This window comes from Hakea prostrata, unplaced genomic scaffold (genome assembly GCF_041222555.1).
Source record: "Hakea prostrata isolate BN-2017 unplaced genomic scaffold, UWA_Hpros_2 contig_19, whole genome shotgun sequence".
Lineage (NCBI taxonomy): Eukaryota > Viridiplantae > Streptophyta > Magnoliopsida > Proteales > Proteaceae > Hakea > Hakea prostrata.
The window spans coordinates 1-23,042 of record NW_028291138.1 but is presented as its reverse complement, the minus strand read 5'-3'; the positions used below and the strand labels follow the sequence as shown (position 1 = coordinate 23,042).

At 35.3% G+C, this 23,042-nt stretch overlaps 2 protein-coding genes and 1 non-coding gene across 3 annotated transcripts; 1 reads left to right on the top strand and 2 right to left on the bottom strand.

Annotated features, from left to right (window-relative positions):
• Positions 1 to 344: 344 nt before the first annotated feature.
• Positions 345 to 2,989, top strand: LOC148999256 (uncharacterized). Its single transcript, XM_089141320.1, has 3 exons — positions 345 to 1,984; positions 2,099 to 2,447; positions 2,813 to 2,989. Exons 1-3 carry the CDS (start codon positions 345 to 347, stop codon positions 2,987 to 2,989), a joined length of 2,166 nt encoding a protein of 721 aa, XP_088997446.1.
• On the bottom strand, positions 738 to 844 carry LOC148999257 (small nucleolar RNA R71). Its single transcript, XR_016170985.1, has one exon. It is a non-coding gene; the product is annotated as a small nucleolar RNA R71 (small nucleolar RNA).
• A 5,701-nt stretch (positions 2,990 to 8,690) lies between the features above and the next one.
• On the bottom strand, positions 8,691 to 11,705 carry LOC148999255 (UV-B-induced protein At3g17800, chloroplastic-like). The gene is made up of 3 exons (XM_089141338.1): positions 11,486 to 11,705; positions 11,085 to 11,395; positions 8,691 to 9,949 (listed from the first exon to the last, which is right to left on the bottom strand). The coding sequence occupies exons 1-3, from the start codon at positions 11,600 to 11,602 to the stop codon at positions 9,142 to 9,144; spliced, it is 1,236 nt and encodes a 411-aa protein (XP_088997464.1). The 5' UTR covers positions 11,603 to 11,705; the 3' UTR covers positions 8,691 to 9,141.
• Between the last annotated feature and the right edge of the window lie 11,337 nt (positions 11,706 to 23,042).

The following is a 23,042-nucleotide window of genomic DNA, read 5'->3' as shown; positions in this document are numbered from 1 at the left end:
GGGGATCGATCTTTTATCATTATATTACTTGTTACGATTAGATGCCTTGCGTTGTACTTTTTCACAACAAGTTTTTGGCGCCGCTGCTGGGACTATTAGATTAATATCAATATCAATTACTGCTAGTTTTAATTTGAATTCTTTTATTTTTCTTTTTATTTGTTTTCTATTATTTTATTTTATTTGTAGTTTGTGAATTTGAGTTTTTCAGGTCCTACTAATTTTGCATGAGAAGGAGAGGAAACGATACTTTATTTCCTTTTGATCCCGAAATTGAAGCAACTTGTCGAAGGAACTCAAAAGCAAAGAAAAACATAACAAATTCATCTTCCACTTCTAGAACAATGGATCTTGAAGTTGAAGCACCAAGGCGCAAGACTTTGGGAGAGTATGTTGCGCCAACTGTGAGAGATAATAGGACAGCTATAAGGCGTCCACCTGTAGCAGCTAACAATTTTGAAATCAAGCCTGCTATCATTACAATGGTGCAAAATAATCAATTTTCTGGATTGCCTAGTGAAGACCCAAATCTTCACATTGATGGGTTCTTGGACATTTGCGACACATTCAAGAGCAATGGCATTACTGATGATGCCATAAGATTGAGATTGTTCCCTTTCTCATTAAGGGACAACGCTAAGAGTTGGTTGCATTCTCTACAACCAGGATCCATCACTACTTGGGATCAAATGGCTCAAAAATTTTTGGTAAAATTCTTTCCACCATCTAAGACTGCTAGTTTATTAACAGATATTTCTATTTTTTTGCAGTATGATTCAGAAACACTATTTGAGGCATGGGAAAGATTCAAGGACTTGCTAAGGAAATGTCCACACCACAGAATAGAACAATGGAGGCAAATTCAGATTTTTTATAATGGTCTATCTAATTCCACAAGAACATTAGTAGATGCTGCAGCAGGAGGATCAATCATGAACAAGGATCCAACAGAAATTTTTAATCTGTTAGATGTTATGGCCTCAAATGCATATCAAAGGCCATGGGATAGAGTTGCCCCAAGAAGAGTTTTGCAGAGGAATGAAACTGATCCCATGACAGCCATGGCCGTCCAACTTGAAGCATTAACAAAGCAAGTAGGGTTGTTAGCAACTCAAGGCATCAAACCTTCAGCTGTGATATGCAACTATTGTGAGGGAACACATTATAGCAATGAATGTCAAATGGCTAATCCTTTTGAGCAAAATCAGTTAGAGCAAGCAAAATATGTGGGGAACTTTAATCGACAGAGCAATCCATATTCCAACACATACAATCCAGGGTGGAGAAACCATCCAAATTTTGGATGGAAAAACAATCAAGATACTGAAAGACAACCCGAAAATCAACAAGCTCAATCATTTCAGAAGAAAGCTCCATGGGAAGATGCTCTTGAAAAAATGGCTACAGTTTCTTCACAATTTATGCAGAATCAAGAGACCACCAATCAGAATCTTTTTGCATCCATTAAAAATTTGGAAGTACAAATGGGGCAAATCGCCCATGGGATGAATCAAAGGCAAAAAGGATCACTGCCTAGTAATACTGAGACAAATCCTAGAGAGTATGCAAATGCTATTGAACTTCGAAGTGGAAAAGTATTAGAGGAACCTTTCAAGAAAGCCGTAGTAACTGAACCCTCTTCTGAGGCGGTTCATGATGAGCAAAAAGATGCAGAGGAATACGTTAAGGAGGAGGAGAAGCCAAAATCCAAATTGTTTCCAGACAATCCACCACCTTATAATCCACCCATTCCATATCCTCAACGGTTCAGGAAGCAGAAACTAGATAAGCAATTTTCTAAATTTCTTGATGTATTGAAAAAATTGCATATTAATATTCCTTTTGCAGATGCTTTGGAACAAATGCCGAGTTATGTCAAGTTTATGAGAGACATTCTTGCTAACAAGAGGAAACTTGAAGATTATGAGACTGTGGCATTGACAGAGGAATGCAGTGCTATTCTACAGCTGAAGCTTCCACCTAAGCTAAAAGATCCAGGGAGTTTCACAATACCATGCACTATAGGAAATTTTCATTTTAATAAGGCTTTATGTGATATTGGTGCTAGTATTAATTTAATGCCTCTATCTATTTTCAGGAAACTAGGCCTTGGAGAAGCTAAACCTACCACAGTATCACTTCAAATGGCAGATAGGTCGATTAAATATCCAAGGGGAATCATTGAAGACGTCTTGGTTAAAGTGGACAAGTTTATATTTCCAGCGGATTTCTTAGTATTGGATATAGAAGAAGATCAAGACATACCCATTATTCTTGGTAGGCCATTCTTGGCGACTGGGAGGACCTTGATTGATCTTCAAACAGGTGAACTTACTATGAGAGTACAAGATGAAAATATCACATTCAATGTATTCAAGGCCATCAAGTTTCCAAATGAATCAGATAACCGCTTCAGAATTGATTCTATTGAGAGGTGTACAAAGGAGGTATTTCAAATAAGCTATCCAGTTGATCCAGTTGAAGTTTGTTTGGTAGGTGTGACAAATGCAGAAAATAAAGGAATTTTCGAATGTGAGATGCAGTTAGAAGCTTTATCACCTATATATGTTGACAAATTTCCTACCAAGGACCATGGCTAGTAACTTAATCACTACTTTGGAAGTGGCTTCGACCCCCAGAAGTCACTCTTATCTTTGACCTAAAGTTGGGGGTAGTTCGGCTGCGAACTATGATGCAAGCGCTGTTTGGGAGGCAACCCAAAGTTTTTCCTTACTACTTTGATTTTTCAATTGTTAATTTTTTTAGATTCGATGTTTTTTTGTTTCTTTTTCCATAAATTTTTTTTTTTTAGGATGCAAAGAAGAGCGCGGATTTGGACTACATCACTCTTAAGGCTATGAATCAAGGGAGTCTCCTTCACCTTACTTCACATCTAATTACATATTTTTCCCATTGCATGCATTTAATATTTTCATTTTTTCGCTGCATTGAGGACAATGCTCATTTTAAAGTTGGGGGTGGATGCTAAGATTCCTGTCTATGGGTTGAGACTCACTATGTTCAAATTTCTTTTCAAAAGTAGAATTTTCAAATCATTTCAAAACTTTTTATCAGTGGTTGAAGCTTACTTGTCTAGTTAGTAGAGTAAAATAGAAGGAAGTTATGACATTAAATCTCTAGATCTTATTTAGTATTTTATGTTTTAGTTGTGTTCATCTATAATTCTTTGAAATGATGAGTTTGCTAAATATCAGATGAGTATGTGAATCACTTTAACCTTGACTATGCGACCCACCCTTTGAGCACTAAACCTTGCTATTGAGTTATTGCATTTAAAGATTTTCAAATGAGATTGCAATTTTCTTGTTCAGTCAACATATTAGAATCCACCAAGATTTCCTCTTGAGGCGAAATTCATGAGTGCCACTTGTTTAGGGATATGATAGAGGCCATTCTTCTTTCATTTAAATTTTTGAAAATATATATATTCTCTTCTAATCTGTTCCACTTCTACTATACAATATTTCACTTCATGGAGATGTATATGGTTTATATGTTAGATCTCATTGGTGACTCTCCCAAGTCGTGTGATCCCTTGAATAGACCGAAGGTGATATGGATTGTTAAAAGCATGGTGAGGGTTAAAAGCATTGTGAGTAGATCTTCTTTGTAGTTGCGGGTCTCCGTAGTTAATACCACTGAGTGAGCCTTTTGGATTCTCACTGGGTTAACATTGCACAATTGGAGCTTAGGGACAAAGGCCACCGCAACGCTTAGATAGATAGTTATTTGAGAGCCATGTTACGGGTGTAGGATATGTCTTGGACTGCTTCTTGGGAGATGTGTTATCACCTTGAAAAAAAAAAAAATATGAAATTGCTATTTCTTTTTGCAAAAGGAAGAAAAGAAAAGAAAAGAAAATTGGTGCTTCAATGTTATCATCTCCATATATGTATTTCAGCTCTAGTCTACATTTCTTCCACCTTCACAAGTCCTCTTGACCTTGGATAAGTAATTACTCTTCATTAGTGGAGAGAGGGATGATAGGTTGGACATATAAGAATTGACCTTGAAACTAGGGAGTTGTTGGTTGAATTTGGGATCTCAAACATGCATCCACTTGATTGGTTAAGGTATACACACACACACGGGTCAAACTTTTTGATTTTTGTGATCTATCTACTCATCTCTTATTTAGCTTATTTTATACATGCTTTGAATTATGGTTGAACTTAACTAAGATTGAATATTTAATCAAAATGAGAGTTTGTCTGATCATGATATTTGCTCGAGGACTAGCAAATGTTAAAGTTGGGGGTAATTTGATAAGTTGATTTCATGCATATTATTTTATATGATTAATTAACTATATTTCCATGTATTTACAATTGTTTATATCAATTTACCCTAATATGATATGAAAATGAATATGTTGCACCCTTTCCTTTAATTTCTATAATTTTGGTGATTTTATATATTTCCTAACAAATTCTAATAAAGATTTATTACTTTTACATGTAGGAAATTATCAATCAAATCTGGGTATTATTGCAAGAGTCCTACCTCAAGTCAAAAACATAAAGAGAATGAGTCCTTGCATGCTTCTACGTTTTATTTCCTATTTAGGATTTGATCAAAGAAGGGAAAAGAGGAAGAAGAATCCAATTCAAATAAGAAGGATAGAAGAATCCCGATTTTGAGTGTCTCTGTCCAGTTTTGATCAAGATCTTCATCGGATGGTCATATGGTGTCCGATCGAGCTGATTTTTGGAGGAGAGCTTCACGACGTCTTGGTCTTCAAATCCAACGGTGGGATTATGCATTGGAGATCTCTAAGTTAGTCCGATTTATACATCAAAACACTCCTTGGTTAAGTCAGATAAGAACTCTGAGTTTGATTCAAACTCTGAGTTTAATTAATCTATAAAAGGATAGCAAAGCCAAGGAAGAGGAGGAGGACGTTTTTGGAGCTTTGGAGGAGCGGAGAGATCGAACCAGGAGACATTGGTTGGCTTTGGAGATCTGAAGCTTGGGAATAAGTTTTTCTTGATCTTCTTTCAATGTTCTTGAACTCCTCTGTAATGTTTTTAGTTTCTAGTATGAACTAATTTAGTTTTTCTAGGGATCAGATGTAGCCTATCTTTGAATTCCCACTCTTGAATTCATCAATATAATTTTGAATATTGTTTCTTTTGATTGAGTTTTTGCTTCTATTCTTCATGCTTTTGATTAATTGGCCACTAATCAACTGATTTGTTAATCATAATGAACTCGAGAGGGGATTTATGTGTTTAGTTCATTGGAGTAAAAGCCATGAATTACATGTAGGATAGAGATATACTTACATGGTTTGTGTAGTTGTTACATGGGAATCCACAGAATTTAATGATTTCTCAGTTGTTGTAACCCACATAGAAATATAGTGGGTTAGCAATTGAGGGAATTTCTATTAGTACTCGAGAGAGACTAATAGATAGGAAAGGGAATCTCGACTATCAATCGGAAAAATATTTCTCAAATTATAAAGAGGGAGAAAAGGGTGGGAATGCTTAGTTATGGTGAAATCGACCCCTAGTTCTTTAGCAATTAATAATCTCAATTTAACTTTCAATTTGCAATATAGTCTAGAATAATTATCTTCCTTATTATTTGTTCAAATAAAATTGGTATAATTAATTTGGTACTTAATCTATAGTCTTCGAGGGATCGATCTTTTATCATTATATTACTTGTTTTTTTTTTTATTTTTTTTTGTTTTTTTTTCCCCTTTCCCCTTTTTTTTTTTTTTTTTTTTTTTTTTTTTTTCTTTTTTTTCTCCCCCCCCCCCCCCCCCCCCCTCCCCCCCCTCCCCCTCTTCTCTTTTTTTCTTTCTTTTTTTTTCTTTTCTACCACCACCCCACCCTTCCTTCCCCCCCCCCCCCCCCCCCCCCCAACCCCCCCCCCCCCGCCCCCCCCCCCCCCCCCCCCCCCCCCCCCCCCCCCCCCCCCCCCCTTTCCCCGGACGTTTGCTCTCCTTTTATAGATTAATTTAACTCAGAGTTTGAATCAAACTCAGAGTTCCTATCTGACTTAAACAAGGAGTGTTTTAACGTAGAAATCGGACTAACTTTGAGATCTCCAATGAACAATCCCACCGTTGGATTTGAAGATCAAGAAGTCGTGAAGCTCTCCTCCAAAAATCGGCTCAATCGGACACTGGATGACCATCCGATGAAGAGGTTGATCAAAACTGGACTCAGAGTTTGAATCAAACTCAGAGTTCCTATCTGACTTAAACAAGGAGTGTTTTGACGTACCAATCGGACTAATTTAGAGGGGGGTGAATCAGTGTCTTCAAAAATTCACCACAATGTGGCTGGGTCTACCAGACAGTGTACCACTGAGGGTAGTTCAAGCATTGGATTCTACTAACAACAAAGCTACTATAAATATCTTGGAGCATAATTCCAAAACATACATTTGACATGTTCTTAACCACAAACAACAAAATTGGGACCAACCCATCAGGCCAAGTTCCATCTCTCCCTAGGTTTTGAAGCAAGAGACAAAAGTTCTTCACAATTAGACGATACTTCTTGTACTTCAAACTTAGGGTCTAAAGCTATTTTCTTCACAAAAAGTTTGGATTCCCTTTAGCTGGTTAATACACCTTCATCCAAATGCAATCCTCAATACCCATTGCCATTTCCTTGAACTGCTGCTGAACCCGGCAATGAAAATGGTATTTTTATGAGTAAAATCCCATGTAAACTGCTGAGGAATTCCCACAAGTTTTGAGCAACTGATGTTGTGTTTCCAGTCCTTCAACTTATTCGGTGGTTTAATTTTGAGCTTACCTGTTCAATAATTAAATGTGTCAAGTATTTTTGTTGGGTCAATCTTCTTACCTGAGAATGTGTGTTCATTTCTTGCCTTCCATATATAATAGAAGGATATCGCAAAGATAGAAAAGATCCAGCTCAATATATCAATTTTCCAGCTAAACTGACCTCATAAATCGACGAATAAATCAAGGAATGACTCAGTCCTTACGCAAAGATATCTTCGCAATATTACATGCAAAGACAGCAGTAGAGGTCCCATTCGCTACAGTCTTAGATAGTAAAGGTTTGAGAGGTGGGAATTGGAATGAGTGTGAAAAGTGATGGAGAGCAGGCGAGAAAAGTCAAGATATTCAACCACAGACTATAACAAAGGAATGCAACTCTACCTGTTCTTCCTCCTCTAGTTCGAGCTAAGAAGGTAAAATTTTGACAAAGCTATTCCTAACCTTGGTCAATAAATCTGATATAAAATCAATTGTTTGAACTTAAAAAATATATATAAATATAGTTAAGGATTTTTGTTGTATTAATTTTCATTGTCTATTTTTCCTATTTAAAAGAAATGAATTGACAACATATCATTAGGGAATAGGAGTGAGAAAATGGAAAAACTTTAAAGTTTTTATAAAAAGAAAATTTTCAATGAATTGAATTAAATATATTAAAAAATTTGATAAAAAGTGATGATGAAAATTGACAACATATCATTAGGGAATAGGAGTGAGAAAATGGAAAAACTTTAAAGTTTTTATAAAAAGAAAATTGTTTACGGTTATATTTTCAATTTATAATTGGATTTTAATGGCTTGCAAAAAAAACAAATAGAATAAGTTTCTGACCTAGATTCTATAATAGACATTTTGTCCATTACAGAGTTCGGGATTTTTTTCAATTCTTTTAGACAAATAGAATTTAGAATGGATACCACTCGATAAAATGAAAAATATCAAAAAATAAAAATGAGAATTAATATCAAAATGGCCCTAAAATAAAGTCACATATTGGCAAGGATTTATTTCTCAACCCCTTCAAAAGTTAATTTCGTGTTCATCGAGATTAGGTTAGATATCTAGTGTTAGAGAGATTTTCAGCAGGGTGTGGTGGTTTTCGACAATTGGACAATTTCCGGTGAGGTGTAAATAGAAGAACTAAGAATTAGGTATTGGGAGAATATTAAAGGGTTTTTCGATAATTTATATTTTAAATTTTAAACAAGTTAAATGAGAATAAAGGCATTTAGGTCATTTTAGCCCATCTGATAACAAAAAATCTTAAACTATGGTAACTTGTAATTCTAACAGTAATTTAGAGCAAAATAGTGGATAATTACTAATTTCATCCCAATAAAACCAATGATCTACTTACTGGACCTGTCTATCCTGAAATATGAATCTGCCTTCTAGTCGACTTAATCAATATTTAGTTCATGAAATTTAATAATGAAATCGTTCCAAAAAAAAAAAAGAATTTAAGTCTATTAACCTATTGATTATTGTTTTTCACCAATAAAAATCTACAGAAAACTATTTTGTCCTCATCCAAGTGATGAGTCAAGAAGTTATTGTCATGATGCTTACTTGATTTAGCTATTTTTATCTATTTTTGTCGATTTATGCATACAAGAATTCAGGTAACCTCTAAAAAGGAGAAGCTGACATCTACCGTGCAGAGATTCATATCTAAGAAACGGAGTACTGGAAAACCACAAAAATTTGAGGTCATTTTAGACATTTACAGATGTGATACCTTTGGGTTCCAAATATATAAGCTGCCATTTTGCAAGTATACAATTCATGAATTGAAAGCTACTATACTATTCATGAATTGAAAGCTTCCTACCACAGAATACCAACCACAACAAGGGGAGATTATTAAGGCGAAGCCATCAATTTTCCAGGCAAAACTGATCCAAAAAATCACACAGATTGTTCATATAAATTCAAGGTTTTTCTTTATCATTGTGAAGTTGACAAAGCATCTCTTACAAGCATACATGAACATTGAAACAAGCCAACCATAACAAAACAGAGAACTCTGTTTTGGAGACCAAGGTGTCCAAGACAACTTGCAAGCACCTCAACTGATCCTTCTTGGAGGGGATCTTATATATATTTAGGGCAAAAAACCCTGCTCCAAGTCACTGTGTGAGATGATTCCCTCAAAAAAAAAATTGTAGGTAAATTGTTACACCCCTGCATTTGTTGGCATCCTTCTATACATACATCACCTGTAAGTTGGCTGGTGGGTGCCTTGTAGCCAAAACCTCAAGAAATCTATTTAAACAGTAGAATTGACTGCAACCACCACCAAGAACCATCAGAGATCCTAATTTTACAAAACTATTAGATCTCCTTCATCAGTTCTCCTTAAGCCTATAAACACTCCCAACATATTCCTCCACATCCCAGAGGAAGTGACCAAAAGCAACAGCTTCCAATACAAACCTCTTTAGACTAGCGAAGACGACATTGATAATCTCATCACTCTCAAGGGATCCCATGTCATCAGCAAAAAGTGCCCAGCTGTGCTTCTCAATCAGATTCAGTGCCTCTTGGGATCTTAGTTTTGCACATCGTTGCAATGTCTCAGAGTCAAATTTCTGCAAATAATATCTCAACTTCTGATGCTTCCTAGAATGCCTCCCTGGCACAAGACTCAATGAGGTAGCCCATGTGTCAATTGAGTGGTTTTGAGAAACAAGATTCTCTAACCCATGGTGCTGGAACTCTGCAATAGGAACATGGATTCCATGGCCAAGGGGAAAATTATGATTGGCCAGACCTACACGCCTATCCAGGTTGTATCTCAAGCATGCAGACTTCAGGAAATAGCCATACATGATAGAGGCACCATAGAGTTGGCCAAGTTGAATCCTTTGCAGCTGGATTGTAGTCTTATTGATCCAATTCTCAGAGATATCAGATCCTCTCCAACCAAGGATGGTGGAAACATGTTCTTTAACCATCTCCAGGACTTCAATGCTATAAATGGACTCAAGCTCCTTCTCCATTGGTACAAACCCCTCTACTCTGCCATTATTGATGCATCTAGAGAGCCTTGGAACCATATCAACTTTGATTGCAGAGAACCTGTGAACAATTAGCATGTACATGACATCTTCAACAGCAATTTGGCACTCGTGCTCTTTCAGCTCTGCAATCCTCCTGGTGTCCATAACAGTAACATTAGTACACCAATTAGATTTAGGCAGATCAGTTAAGATTGTCAAAAGACAATATATTTCTTCATCACCAAAATATATTTCAGCAGCAAAGTTGAGATCACAAGAATCTTGTAGAATGATTCAAAACTAGTTGCAGTTTTTAACAAGATTGCTACATAGTATCAGTTTAGGACATCCATACAGAATATAACCACCCATGAAATTTGATGAGTAGATTGGGTTGTATTATTAGGGAGACATAAAGAGCCATATAAAAAGCTGAAATCAATGAGCATTAGCGTAGCATTGATTGTTGCATTGCAATGGGGTTTATGTTAAATTTCCATGAAAATATCTTGAGCTTGATTTTTAGAACATATGAGGTCAACTGTTTCTTCTTTCCTCATAGTGCCATTTCAGATCAGTCGAGAGAAAGTGCCATGCAGTAAAAACACCACTTTTTTAGTTCCATAAACATAAAGAGTGAAAAAAAGGAGGAAAAGAAAAGAAGAGGGAGGTTGAAGAGCAAAAATGACTGATAAGAAGATTCAGCAAGGGTAAATATATCTTCTATATAAAATTAATGGTGTAACGCACAGGGTATGTTTGTAACTAAAACAAATTCCAGATGGTATAAATGTAACTGTCTGCAAATTCAAGGGCTGTATATATAATTAACTAATAAAAAAAAAACCTTGAATACTCCTAAACCTTAGCATCTTACAGCTGACTGAGTCCTATATGTACACCAAGGTACCCAGTAACACTCACCATTTTGGGAAAACAAAATTTGATCTTTTCATGACCAAAGAGTAAATTTGGAACAAGATTCTAAGACATTTGAAAATGAAAAAATGTTTATCCAATTGATTTTTAAGTAAAGGCAAGTTTTCTTCAGATTAAGATTATGGTTAGGAAAAAAAAATCAGACTACTCATAAATTTTAACCAAGTTCGTGTCTAGAAACTATGCCTATAATGATCCTTCTCCAATTCCTTTCTTAAGGAGACCGATCAAATAACTCTAAAAGTGAAACTTCCATCATAATTATGTTCTAGGTAAAGAACAGAGAAAAACAGGATTGGGTTAAACGAATGAAACGATTACAGAAGAACTATAGGAATTGTAGAATTTACCTGTGAAGACAGGATTCAGGTAAACCTTCACTGTTTTGCTTGCGGGCAATGGCTCGGTCTCTCTCTGCGACTAACTCATTCAATTGCTCCGCGACTGCAACATCGAACAGATGGCGTTGATTCTGCAATACACCAGTGAGAAATTTCCCAGCAGAGGATCTGCTCTCGAGAGGCCAATCGAATTCACTTCTATATCCACAGTGACTAGATTCGGCACTAGCAGCCTCAATCAACGTTTTCCGAATCGATTTCTTATCATTCGGCCAGATTCGTCCTCCGAAACGCCGAGTATTACACAAATTTATCCTTCCCTGCAACAACCCATAGAAGAAAATGATATTATACATTAGAGTTTTCTTCTTTCAAACAGAGACAAGATAAAGAGAGATGAGAAGACAAACCTGGGTAGAAGAATCAGAGATAAACCTTGAGAAAACCTTGAAATCCCCTCCAGACTTCACCGGAGAAGGTGAAGCTTTGACAATGGGGATAATACTATAGGGAACACAACAGTCCATCAACAAGCTCTATAACTCTCCAATGGAAACCAGAAATTGAAACCCAGATAAAAGAAAATGAGGTGGAGAATAGAATGAAATGCAAACACACAAGCCTTCAAGATCTCACCTGCAAATTTTATATAAGAAATGAGAGAAAGAGAGATGAGTTGGCTGGGAAGGATAGAGTGGGCCAGCTTTACCAAAAAAAATTATACAAAATAAAATGAAAAAAAGATAGGGTGGGCCAGGGGGCTTGGTTGAAGAAAAGATGGATAGAGATGCCACCTCAGCCGCACATAGACAAATAAATCCACTTGCTGACCCCCAGCCGGCAGGTTTGGGAGTTGGACCACCGTTTTAACCCTAAATAAAAATCAAACCAAAGACCATTAATTTTATATTTTGTAAAGACATGTCATTTTGGATAAAGAAGGTTTTAAAAGTGAGCTCAACTTGTTGTGTGTCCTTAGGCATTGTCCTACTATCAATATGAAATAGAATATCTTTGAAAAACGTATTTGATTAGATAACTTTTGGTTGAATAATTGGAAGAAAGATTTTCAGTTTTTTTCTAATTATTTTTAGTAAGATGAAACAAATTCTACCAGTTAAATAAGGTGTTTGGAGACTCCGCGTGACTCTTGAGAAACGAGTTGGGTGTTGCACTAGGAGTCTCTGCTTAATTATCGGTATATTCTAGTAACTCTTCTCAAGTTTATTTGACCTCACCTAGATAATAAGAAGCTATTTTTAAAAGGTGAATCTCCAATTCATGAATCTAGGGATTTACACAATCAAACAAGTATAAATCTCCCATTTGTGAATTCAGAGATTTGAAATCTCTGGATTCATGTAACCGAACAGGCCCTAAATTAATGAAATAATATTAGGGATATTTTCCCTCCCATATTAAGAAGATTTCAATTATAAAGGTAGATTTGGAATAGAGGGCTACTCTAAGGAATGAGCATTGAATGACTTGACAAACCTAACAAAGTAGAAGGCAAGCATACATAGAAAACTTAGACTAGATAGTGGACCTATAAGGACCTTTCATGGAAACCTTCAACCCTAAAAGTTGCCAGTTGATAAAATCATTTTTTTTCTTCTAAAAAAGATATATACAAGTTGCATACCTACCACCAGGGGTTACCACCTCACCGACAACGACCAACAATTCTTTCTAAATGGTCAAGAGTTCGTCTCCCCCCCCCCCCCACAAGTGGAAGCTCCCTTTACCAAAAGAAGTTTCCATGTCTTGCTAAAAATATTAGTAAATTATCATTTTGATTAAGAGTCTAAACCCGCCTAGCCTAACTAAAATTGAACAGAGGAAAGAGAAAAAGAAATCAACACTCCATCTTCAATGGTGTCATGGAAAAAATGCTATTTACCAAAAAAAAAGAAAAAAGGGAAAAAAATGCTAGACCAAATAAAAAATGATACAGTTGATTTGTCGTGGATGACCACATCCATCTCTCTTTCCCTCTTGCTTCTTCCTTTCATGTTTCTCTTTCCCTCTCCTACCTCCTATTCCTCTACAGTCTACACTACTAAAACTCTAAGGAATTTCAAGTTTGTAAGGTGTGATCAATTTAGTACAATAGGAGTATTTTATAGATATGGTACCAAATAGTACATGCCATTATTGTATCGTATTTATTCGAAATATAACATCCACAATATTCAACTCGCTATCAATATGGGATGGTTCGTTTGTACCTAATTTTGTCCACATGATTACTATACCATATACGACACAATATGAGTATGTCATACTTATATCATACCATATTTACTTGATATAGTATGATATTATACAAGCAACATGGTTTATGTTTCAACAAATACTATGCTAGGTCATTTTCTCAAGCCTAATGCATGATTATCTTCTCTATTTTTGTTTCTTTCTCCCTCGTCTTCCCCTCTCCCCCCTAACCCTATAACATCACATTCCCTCCAACTTTGCTAAGGGTGTCAATTCCATATGATAGCGATATTTGGTATGATTTCAATAAGTTACCAAATGCATTTACCTCATACTATTATTGTACCACATTGCAAGCATGGTTCCTCGTGTCGAACACAGGGCGATATTTCGACCTGTCGCTGGGGGGCAACACGACACCCCCCAGCGACACCGATAAAACCAAAAGTCGGCGATATATCGTCGATTCTCGGCGATATATCGCCGACATTCGATTCTTCGGGCGACATTAGGTATTGCAGGTTTCTTTCATCTTCAAAGACCAGAAATCAGTCTGACTAAGTTGGGACCTCAAATCTGAGCTGCAACCGTGCGTGAGTTCTCTTTCAGAATAAGAAAAATGGGGTTCGTCAGGTGTCAATTCAAGGCTTGGTAATGTCTTCCTTCAACCTACAGAAGGAAATTAGTTGGGGCTTCAGGCACGCAGTTTCTTTGAACGGAAAGAGAAATCTCAAGCCTACCTGCAACTTAGAAAATCCAGATGTTACAAGAGGAGCAGCAGCAGTGGTGCTTGAGACCTCAATCTTTTGGGTTGTTTCATCAATCCCTGATGATCCATTTTGTTGTTTACTCTGGTTCTCAATTTGTCCTATTTGAAGGTCAGCTGTGCTGGTGGAGGCAGCAGCCGTGGGAGGAGCTGTAGCCTATAGCAGCGATGGTGGTCAGTACCAAGTCGTCATCAGGTGCTTCTCAGTTCTCACAGTTTTGGCCCATCTCGGTTTGTTGAAAGGCAAAACGACGACCACTCTATAGCAAGTGTCGCCGGTGGCATGTTGAATCAGAGACTTGCATCTTTGAGATCGAGCGATGTAGGTTTAAAAGTCGGTCGACTTTCAGCGATATGTCGCCCATGTTGCCGTGTCGCCAAGGTCCGACACGGCGACATGAGTCGACATATCGCACCTTGATTGCAAGTGGTACCGATAAAAACGTAACCAAAAGATATTGAACTTTATATTTTTCATACACATGTCGATTAAAAGAGGGAACTAGACAAACATATCCACTAGCTGACCCCACTAGGGGAGGTTTGGGGGTGAGCCCAACTTGTTGTGTGTCTTCTACCAACAAAAAAAGAAAAACTTGTTGTGTGTCCTTGGCTCTATCCTTTCATCAAATGGAATATCTTTGAAAAAGTATTCTATTAAATATATACTTTTTTTTTTTTTTAAGTTGGGTGGCTGGTGGCAACACCCACGTTCTTTATTGTTTGAGTAGGACGAAACAAATCCTACCCGTTAAATGAGGGTAGAGTGAAAGATATCAAATGATGGATCACCTCCATCCAACTAGTGGGCCCTTCCAAACAACTGGAGGTTTGGATTCATTCAGCTCTAGAAGCCAAAAAGCACACACATCCAACTTATTTTTCTCCCTTTTGGTTTCATTTTAATGATAAAACTTTTATATATTATCATTTATGATGCATGATCATGTCATCTGATGGAGTGAGAAGAAATTTAGAAAGATGTTTGTGTATGTACATAGGCTGTTCTTGAAAATCTCTCCTGTATTTTAACCAAATTATAATTTAATATATATTAGAAATAATTATTATTGTCCATGTACTATAATTCAATTACTATTATTTCCTATACTTTTTGAAATTACTAATACAACCTTAAACTTCACATGTAATTATCGTTAAATTCTGTTAGTTAAGTGATGGTGTGACAATTTTTATTTATTTAAAAATCTCAAAATAACTTTAAAATTTTATTTTACTTCTTTATATTTTATACTAAATTATATTATCACTTTAGTAATTAGGAAAAAACTAACCCTAATTAAGTAGCTCCTTATTCTTTAACTTCTTTATATTTATTTTTCAATTTAGTGTTGCTTTTTTTTTTCTTTTTTTTTTCACTTCCAATTTGATGTTATAAAGTTTAAGAAATTCTTATTTGTCACTATATTTTCATTTATTTACTATCTAATTTGACGTTATCAATTTTAGGAAGTTCATTTTTTAAGCAGAAAAAAAAAAACTTTAGGGAAAACTTTTGTGGTATTCAAAGTAATAATATGTTTTTCTTCTAAACGATGATAATATTGTCTTTTGACTTTAATTTTAGAAGGACAAAATAAACATTAAACATTCAATTGTAACCGTCTTTTAATACTATTAGAACTGAGGTAAGGACAATAGTAATTATTCCTATATATTATAATTTTTTTTTTGAAGTATATCATATACAGTTGCCTTTCTTATTTATTCGAGATATAACATTTATGACATTGGATGTAGTATCATTAGTATTGTTATTATTGTGTGATCATATAAATGACAAATTTTATGCTTTTGCAGTAGGGAACTTAATGTATGCACATGTTTGCCCTAAGGAGATTGGGCTTTTAACCGCTTTATTAACCCATCATTGGCAAAAAAAATTTATCTTTCTCATGTACATAGTTTCTATTTATTTGTATTCTCTCTCAAAAATTTCCCCCTGATTCTCCAAAAAGAGTGAACTATTATCTCTTCTTCTCCCTTGATATTTTATAATGACAAATTAATCTTATTTTATCCTTGTAATCAAATGATGATTTTTTTTAATATATAATATATGTTTTTTCTTTTTTTCTTTCTTTTATAAGAATCAATTATAAATGGTATATTATTATTATTTAAAAGATTATCCTCCAAACTCTGTAGAAAAACCTTCAAAATCAAGTTTACCTTTCTTGATATAAGTGGCATGATTTTGGTTTTGGTAAATGGTACATGATATTAATTTAAATCCTGACTTCAGCCGACCAAGCTGTCACTCTCCTTTTTATTTTTATTTAAATATCACTAATTTATTTAAATATCACATGATGATGATTCATGGCGGTGTTGGTCGCATGACCTCTTTCTTGGAAGTGTAATATATATATATATATATATATATATATATATATATATATATATATATATATATATATATATATATATATATATATATATATATATATATATATATATATATTATTTTTTTGGTAGAATATATAGATATATATTCATTTCTTATTAATATTTTCTAAATTATATATAGTAGGTCGGTTCTGACACCAACCGATCTACTCTTTTGGTATTTGGCAAATCAATCCGTTCAATTCTAATACATTTTCCAATTTCAATCTGATTTGTGAAATTTTTTTTAAATAACTTTTTTAGTTGCCAAACCAAAGTTGACTTCCATCCAAATATGACTCCAACTTCGATATCTAAGGGCCTGTTTGGTTATGCGAATCCAGAGATTTCAAATCTGTGGATTCACAAATGGGAGATTTTTACCTGTTTGGTTGTGTGAATCCCTAGATTCATGAAATCTAGAGATTCACATTTTTACACTAAAAACGTGAATCAGAGATTTATGGGTATGAGGTGAAATCCAGAGATTTCACCCATACTATCAAAGCGTTAAAGATTTGAACCATAATTCAATAAATATTTTTTTAAGATAAATCTAGAAATTTCATTCCAAAAATTCAAACTAACCAAACAGTTAATTTTACGAATCATGATTCTAGAGATTTGAAGTATGTAGATTTGAAATCTCTAAATTTTTGAAATCTACAGACTCAAGTAACCAAACAGGCCCTAAATGCATCTCCCCTTGTCATCACCATATAAAGATACATTTCCCATTATGAATCTTTTCTAAAAGTACTCGTCACTACCGTGTTCCTAGTTCCTACATTCTTCCTGATGTACATTGTTAACTTCAATGGATGGTTCGGTTGCTAAAAAATTAATAATTCAAAGTTAGATGTAAGAATTCAAATCCCTTCAAGGTCAAGACAAAATCCTACTTTAAATTATATAATACTTCCATCCTCAATATATAAAAAATACTTATTTTCAGAAAAGAAAAAAAAGAAAAGAAAATACGAATATAGAATGTTTACACTAATGATTATGATGTTTCTATAGTTCCACCATTTGCACTTGATTTCTTCGATTTTATCTCTCTGGTTCATTGGGCCAGCTTAGATGAAACACCTAATGCAAGAAAAAAGATGAGGATGACTTGGTTTTAAGGATATCACTTGTTTTAATGGCGTTTTGTTAGTAAAGCGATGTTGGAGATTGCTGGCTCACCCTGTCTTTGGGCTCAGATTATGTTTCATAAATATCTCAAACACAATTCTCTATTTGATATGGAGGCATCAAAGACTTGCTATTGGGGTTGGAGAAGTGTTCTATATAGGGGGAGACTTTTTGGTTCAAGGACTCATCAAACAAATAGGGATTTCTTTACAACAAAATTTCATAGAAAAAGACCCTTGGATTCTAACTAGTCTGTGAAAAAGATACTTAGGTCACCAATAGCACAGGGACCAACCTTGGTAAGTGTGCTAACGAGTTTATATCCTGACAAAAGACACTCTTGGAACATTCCATATTTCTAGTATTAGGCTCTTTTTTCTACCCAAGAAGTGGAGGACGTTCTTACAATCACATTACAATTACTGGAGACAAGTGACAATTAGAAATGGAACAAAACTAACCAAGATTTTTTTGATTTTTTTTTTTAAATCTGCATGCCAATTGTGTCTCTATCTTAGAGAATTTGATTTTTGAATTCAAGTTTTTTATTTTGAATTCAAATTTGAATATTGTAAACGAATCTTGTACAACAACCATGTTTATTTATAAATACATAAGACTTACTTACCCATCAAAGTAAGCAACATACTTATCAAAATTAGAGTTTTTCTTTGCATTCTTTCATGGTATCAGAACTAAGGTTTTGAGATTTTTTTTCTTTCCAAAAACACTATATTTTCAATGGCCACTGCTAACACTCCATTCCCCATTACCATCTCTCCAACCTTGTTTCTCACAAACTGGATGGAGCAAATTATCTCATGTGGAGAGAACAATTACAATACATTTTTATTACCTGTGATCTTATGCATCATCTTGATGGTACTGGATCAATGCCAAATCAAACTGTCACTACTGGAGAAACTCAAACGCTGAATCCAAAGATTTCAAACCTGGAGAAATAATGATCATTTTGTTCGAGCATGCATCAATGCCACCCTCACACTGTCTCTTTCTCTCATATTATTGGCTTTCAAATAGCGAAAGATGTATGGGATTCTTTTGCATAACTTTTCCAATAACAGTCCACTACTCAAAGGACTTATCTTCGCAATGAATTACAGATGATCAATAAAGGAACGAGCACAATTACGGACTATCTTTATAAAATTAAATCCATCGTTGATTCCTTAGCGGCAATCAATGACAAGATAAATGATTCTGACTTAGTAGCATATACATTAAATGATATTGGTTCGGATTATTTCACTTTCATCATCACTATGGAAAATATTACCCCACCCGTTACATTTACCGACCTAAGGTCAAACTACTTACTCATGAGCAACGGTTACGCCGTGGCTATGGGAACACCCAATCAATCTTAACTGATTCACATTCCCCTACTGCATTATTTGTTACAGATCAACCTAAATTTAATCGGCCTAATAATAGTATTAATTCCTATCCACCCAACAATCGAAACTCACCTAGATCTGACTTCCGAAATTCATCAAATGGCCCTCCAAAATCTCAAATTTCTTACAACCGACCAAACCAAAACACCTTTAATACAAATTCCTTCAAATGTCAAATATGTGTTAAGCAAGGTCATTCGGCCAATAGATGCTATTTCCGTTATGCCCAGAGCCGAAATAATCATAATCGACCACCTCACATTCCTTATACTGGCTTACATGGTACCCAAAATACCCAACATATTCACAGAATGATGCACAGTGGATACCGGATTCATGTGCTACCAACCATATGTCATTTGATCCAGCCATACTACATCGATCTGTCACTTACAAAGGAGAAGACTAGGTTTCAATTGGTAGTAAGAAACTCCCTATAACTTATATAGGTTCCTCAACTTTAAAAACAAATTCAAATCATTTATCTCTTAATGACATACTAATAGTTCCCCAATTGTCAAAGAATTTAATTTCCATTTCTCAACTTACGTCTGACAATAATTGTTTTGTTGAATTTTTTCCATGGGGTTTCTGTGTTAAGGATTTGGAGTCAGGCATCACTCTACTGAAGGGTCCAGTCAAAGATAAATTGTATTCTTTCTCAATCAATGTTGTGCCTCCTTTTGCTCTTTATGGAAATAAAGCTCCTTCTGATATTTGGCATCGTCGGCTTGATCATCCTTCTTCTTCAGTACTTACTCATTTGAGAAATAGTGTCTTATTTAATTCTTTTGAAACATTTGGCAACTACTCAAACATCACAATTACCATTTTCTATTTCAGTCAGTCGAACTACTCAACCATTACAGCTTATTCATTGTGATTTGTGGGGTCCCATTAAAACTTTGTCAATTAGTGGATTCAATTCATATATTATTTTTGTTGATGATTTCAGTTGATTACTTGGTTTTATCCCCTGCGATTTAAATCTGATGCAATTTATTATTTTAAGCATTTTAAAAATATGGCTGAAAACTTGCTTTCTACTTCTATTAAATTTTTTCAAAGTGATGGAGCCTTAGAGTTAACAAGGGGAGCTTTCAAAAACTATCTTGATGAATGTGGCATTGTATCCGAGGATTTCATGTCCTCATACTCCGAACAAAATGGAGTTTCAGAAAGGAAAAAAAACACAGACACATTACAGAGATGGGTTTATCCCTTCTATTCCAAGCTCACATGCCTAAAGAATATTGGTTAGAAGCCTTTACTGTTGCTGTCTATTTATAAACTGGTTACCTACACCGGTATTGCAAGGAAAATCTCCTCATGAAGCACTGTTTGGCTTAAAACCAGATTATTGTTTATTGAGAATTTTTAGCTGCCTTTGTTACCCCAACTTGACACCCTATAGAAAAGACAAATTATCGTCAAAGTCCAAGGCTTGTGTCTTTCTTGGTTACAGTCTTTATCACAAGGGTTATAGATGCTTAGATAAGGACACTAACAAGTATATTTATCTAGACATGTTATTTTTGAAGAAAAGGAATTTCCCTGTTCAGATCCCCCATCACACCAATCATCAAACAAACCACAAGTCGAACTTATTTCTCTACCTGCTTTCATCCCACACAACCCACCAAATGTGCCTCCACTCACTTCACATTCTTCTTCACCTATTTCAAACAACCAACCATCACAAACAGTCCCTACAACATCATCACCAGCCATATCAATGGCAAATCTAACTTAAGATGTTAATCAATCCCCACCAACAATAGACCAACCACAGCCCCAACCATCTAATCGTATGATTACTAGGAGTAAAAACAATTCCGCTAAACCAAAAACCCCTCTTTCTTTACTCACTATTAGACACCCAATACCTCAAACCTTTCTTACCATCATCTCCAATATCCCAATTGAACCTAAAACCTACAAATCAGCCTCAAAAGACCCAAAGTGGATTGATGCAATGCAAAAAGAATACAAAGCCTTGATAGGCAATCAGACTTGGAACTTGGTGCCTTATTCTAAGGGTATGAATATTGTAGGTTGTAAGTGGGTGTAGAGGATCAAGACAAAAAGTGATGGTTCCATTAAGAGATACAAGGCACAATTAGTTGCCAAGGGGTTCAACCAGCAAGCAGGAGTGGACTTTCATGAAACATTTAGTCCAGTTGTAAAGCCAACCACATTCGGACAGTATTAACCATTGCACTATCAAAGTCATGGCCAAGACATCAACTTGATGTGAAAAATACCTTCTTAAATGGCAACTTAGCGAAGATGTTTACATGGAACAACCATAGGGGTTTGTTTCCACATCTAAACCAACACATGTTTGCTATCTACAAAAAGCAATTTATGGTCTCAAGCAAGCTCCACGAGCTTGGTTTCACATATTCAAAACATACATACAAGGAGAAGGTTTCAAGCAAAGCGTGATGATTCGGTCCACGCTTACATGCAAAACCCAAGGTACAATGACAATATTGTTATTATATGTAGATGATATAATATTAACTAGAGCCAATGAAACTGCAATTCAATAGGTTATTCAAAGCTTGAGCAAAGAATTTGCAATGACAGATTTGAGACACTTGCATTACTTCTTGGGAATTGAGGTTAATCAAAGTTCGAGATGGTCTTTTATTCACTCAAAGTAAATACGCCATCGATTTATTAAAGTCTACGAGAACGGAGACTTCAAAGCCATGCACAACCCCAATTGCGGTTGGAACAAAGTTATCATCAACAACATGTTATTCCCCACCGATCCAACACCATACGGACAATTAGTAGGAGCCTTACAATGTCTCGACGATCACTAGACCAGATATCTCCTATGCAACCAATCAAGTGTGCCAGTCATGCAATCTCCCACAGAAGATCATTTACAAGCAGCAAAACGTATTTTACGTTATGTCAAGCATACTATTAGTGCTGGTGTTCTTTGAGACCAACCCAACTTTCTTTCATAGCCGCTTACACCGATGCAGATTAGGGGGATGTCCGGACACATGCCGATCAACTAGTGGATTTTGCACTTTTCTTGGGGATAATTTATTATCATGGTCTTCCAAGAAACAACCTACAATATCTAGATCAAGAATCCCTTGCCATCATAGCATCTGAGTTATTATGGCTTTCTTATGTTCTACGTGATTTGCAAGTGCAGCTTCCAAGAGAAATGGACATTTATTGTGATAATGTGTCTGCAACACAAATGGCTGCAAATCCAGGCTACATGCTCGCACAAAACATATAGAAGTGGACTATCATTTTGTCCGAGACTTGGTTCAAAACAATACCATAAAAGTGCACTTTTGTTCGGTCAAATGATCAAATTGCAAATGTGTTTACTAAGGGCTTAACATCACAAGATTTCTTCAAGCATAATGACAAACTCTTGCACTTGCCAAACTCTGCACTTGCCAATGCAGAGTTTGGCAAGTGCAAGAGTTTGAGGGGGGATGAAAGACCATAACGGATCTGTTATGATTTAAATTTGATTTTTGAATTCAAGTCTTTGAATTCAATTTTTTGATTCAAGATTTTAAATTTGAATTCCAAATTTGAATATTGTAAACGAATCTTGTACAACATCAATATTTATTTATAAATATATAAGACTTACCAATCAAGGTAAGCAACCTACTTATCAAAATTAGAGTTTTTCTTTACATTCTTTTAAATTTACAAGATAATGTGGTTTCATCTTCCTCCTCCTTTAGATGTTGGAAAGAAATATGGAGCATTCCAACAATTAACTCCAAGAATTAAGCAATTTTATTTTTATTTTTATTTTTATGGAGAATATGCCATGTTGCTATTGGAGCTCAGTTTGATAGCCAAAGCGCTTCAACCCCCAATGTCTTATTTGTGCAGCATCTTGTAAATCATTGTGACATTGTCTCTTTCAATGTGAGCATGCCAAACAGTGCTAGCAATTGTCACCATTAAGACTTGACACTTCAGAATTCTGGGGGTCCTCTCAGAATCAAAATTTAAGAA

Bases quoted from the DNA above. Each gene is read 5' to 3' on its own strand.
- LOC148999255 (XM_089141338.1), bottom strand. From the start codon at position 11,602: ATGGACTGTTGTGTTCCCTATAGTATTATCCCCATTGTCAAAGCTTCA. The intron at 11,396-11,485 runs GTTTGTCTTCTC...GGGTTGTTGCAG, and splicing joins TCTCTGATTCTTCTACCCAG to GGAAGGATAAATTTGTGTAA. The intron at 9,950-11,084 runs GTAAATTCTACA...TATGGACACCAG, and splicing joins CCTGAATCCTGTCTTCACAG to GAGGATTGCAGAGCTGAAAG.
- LOC148999256 (XM_089141320.1), top strand. From the start codon at position 345: ATGGATCTTGAAGTTGAAGCACCAAGGCGCAAGACTTTGGGAGAGTAT. The intron at 1,985-2,098 runs GCTAAAAGATCC...ATCTATTTTCAG, and splicing joins CAGCTGAAGCTTCCACCTAA to GAAACTAGGCCTTGGAGAAG. The intron at 2,448-2,812 runs GTATTTCAAATA...TTTTTTTTTTAG, and splicing joins TTGAGAGGTGTACAAAGGAG to GATGCAAAGAAGAGCGCGGA.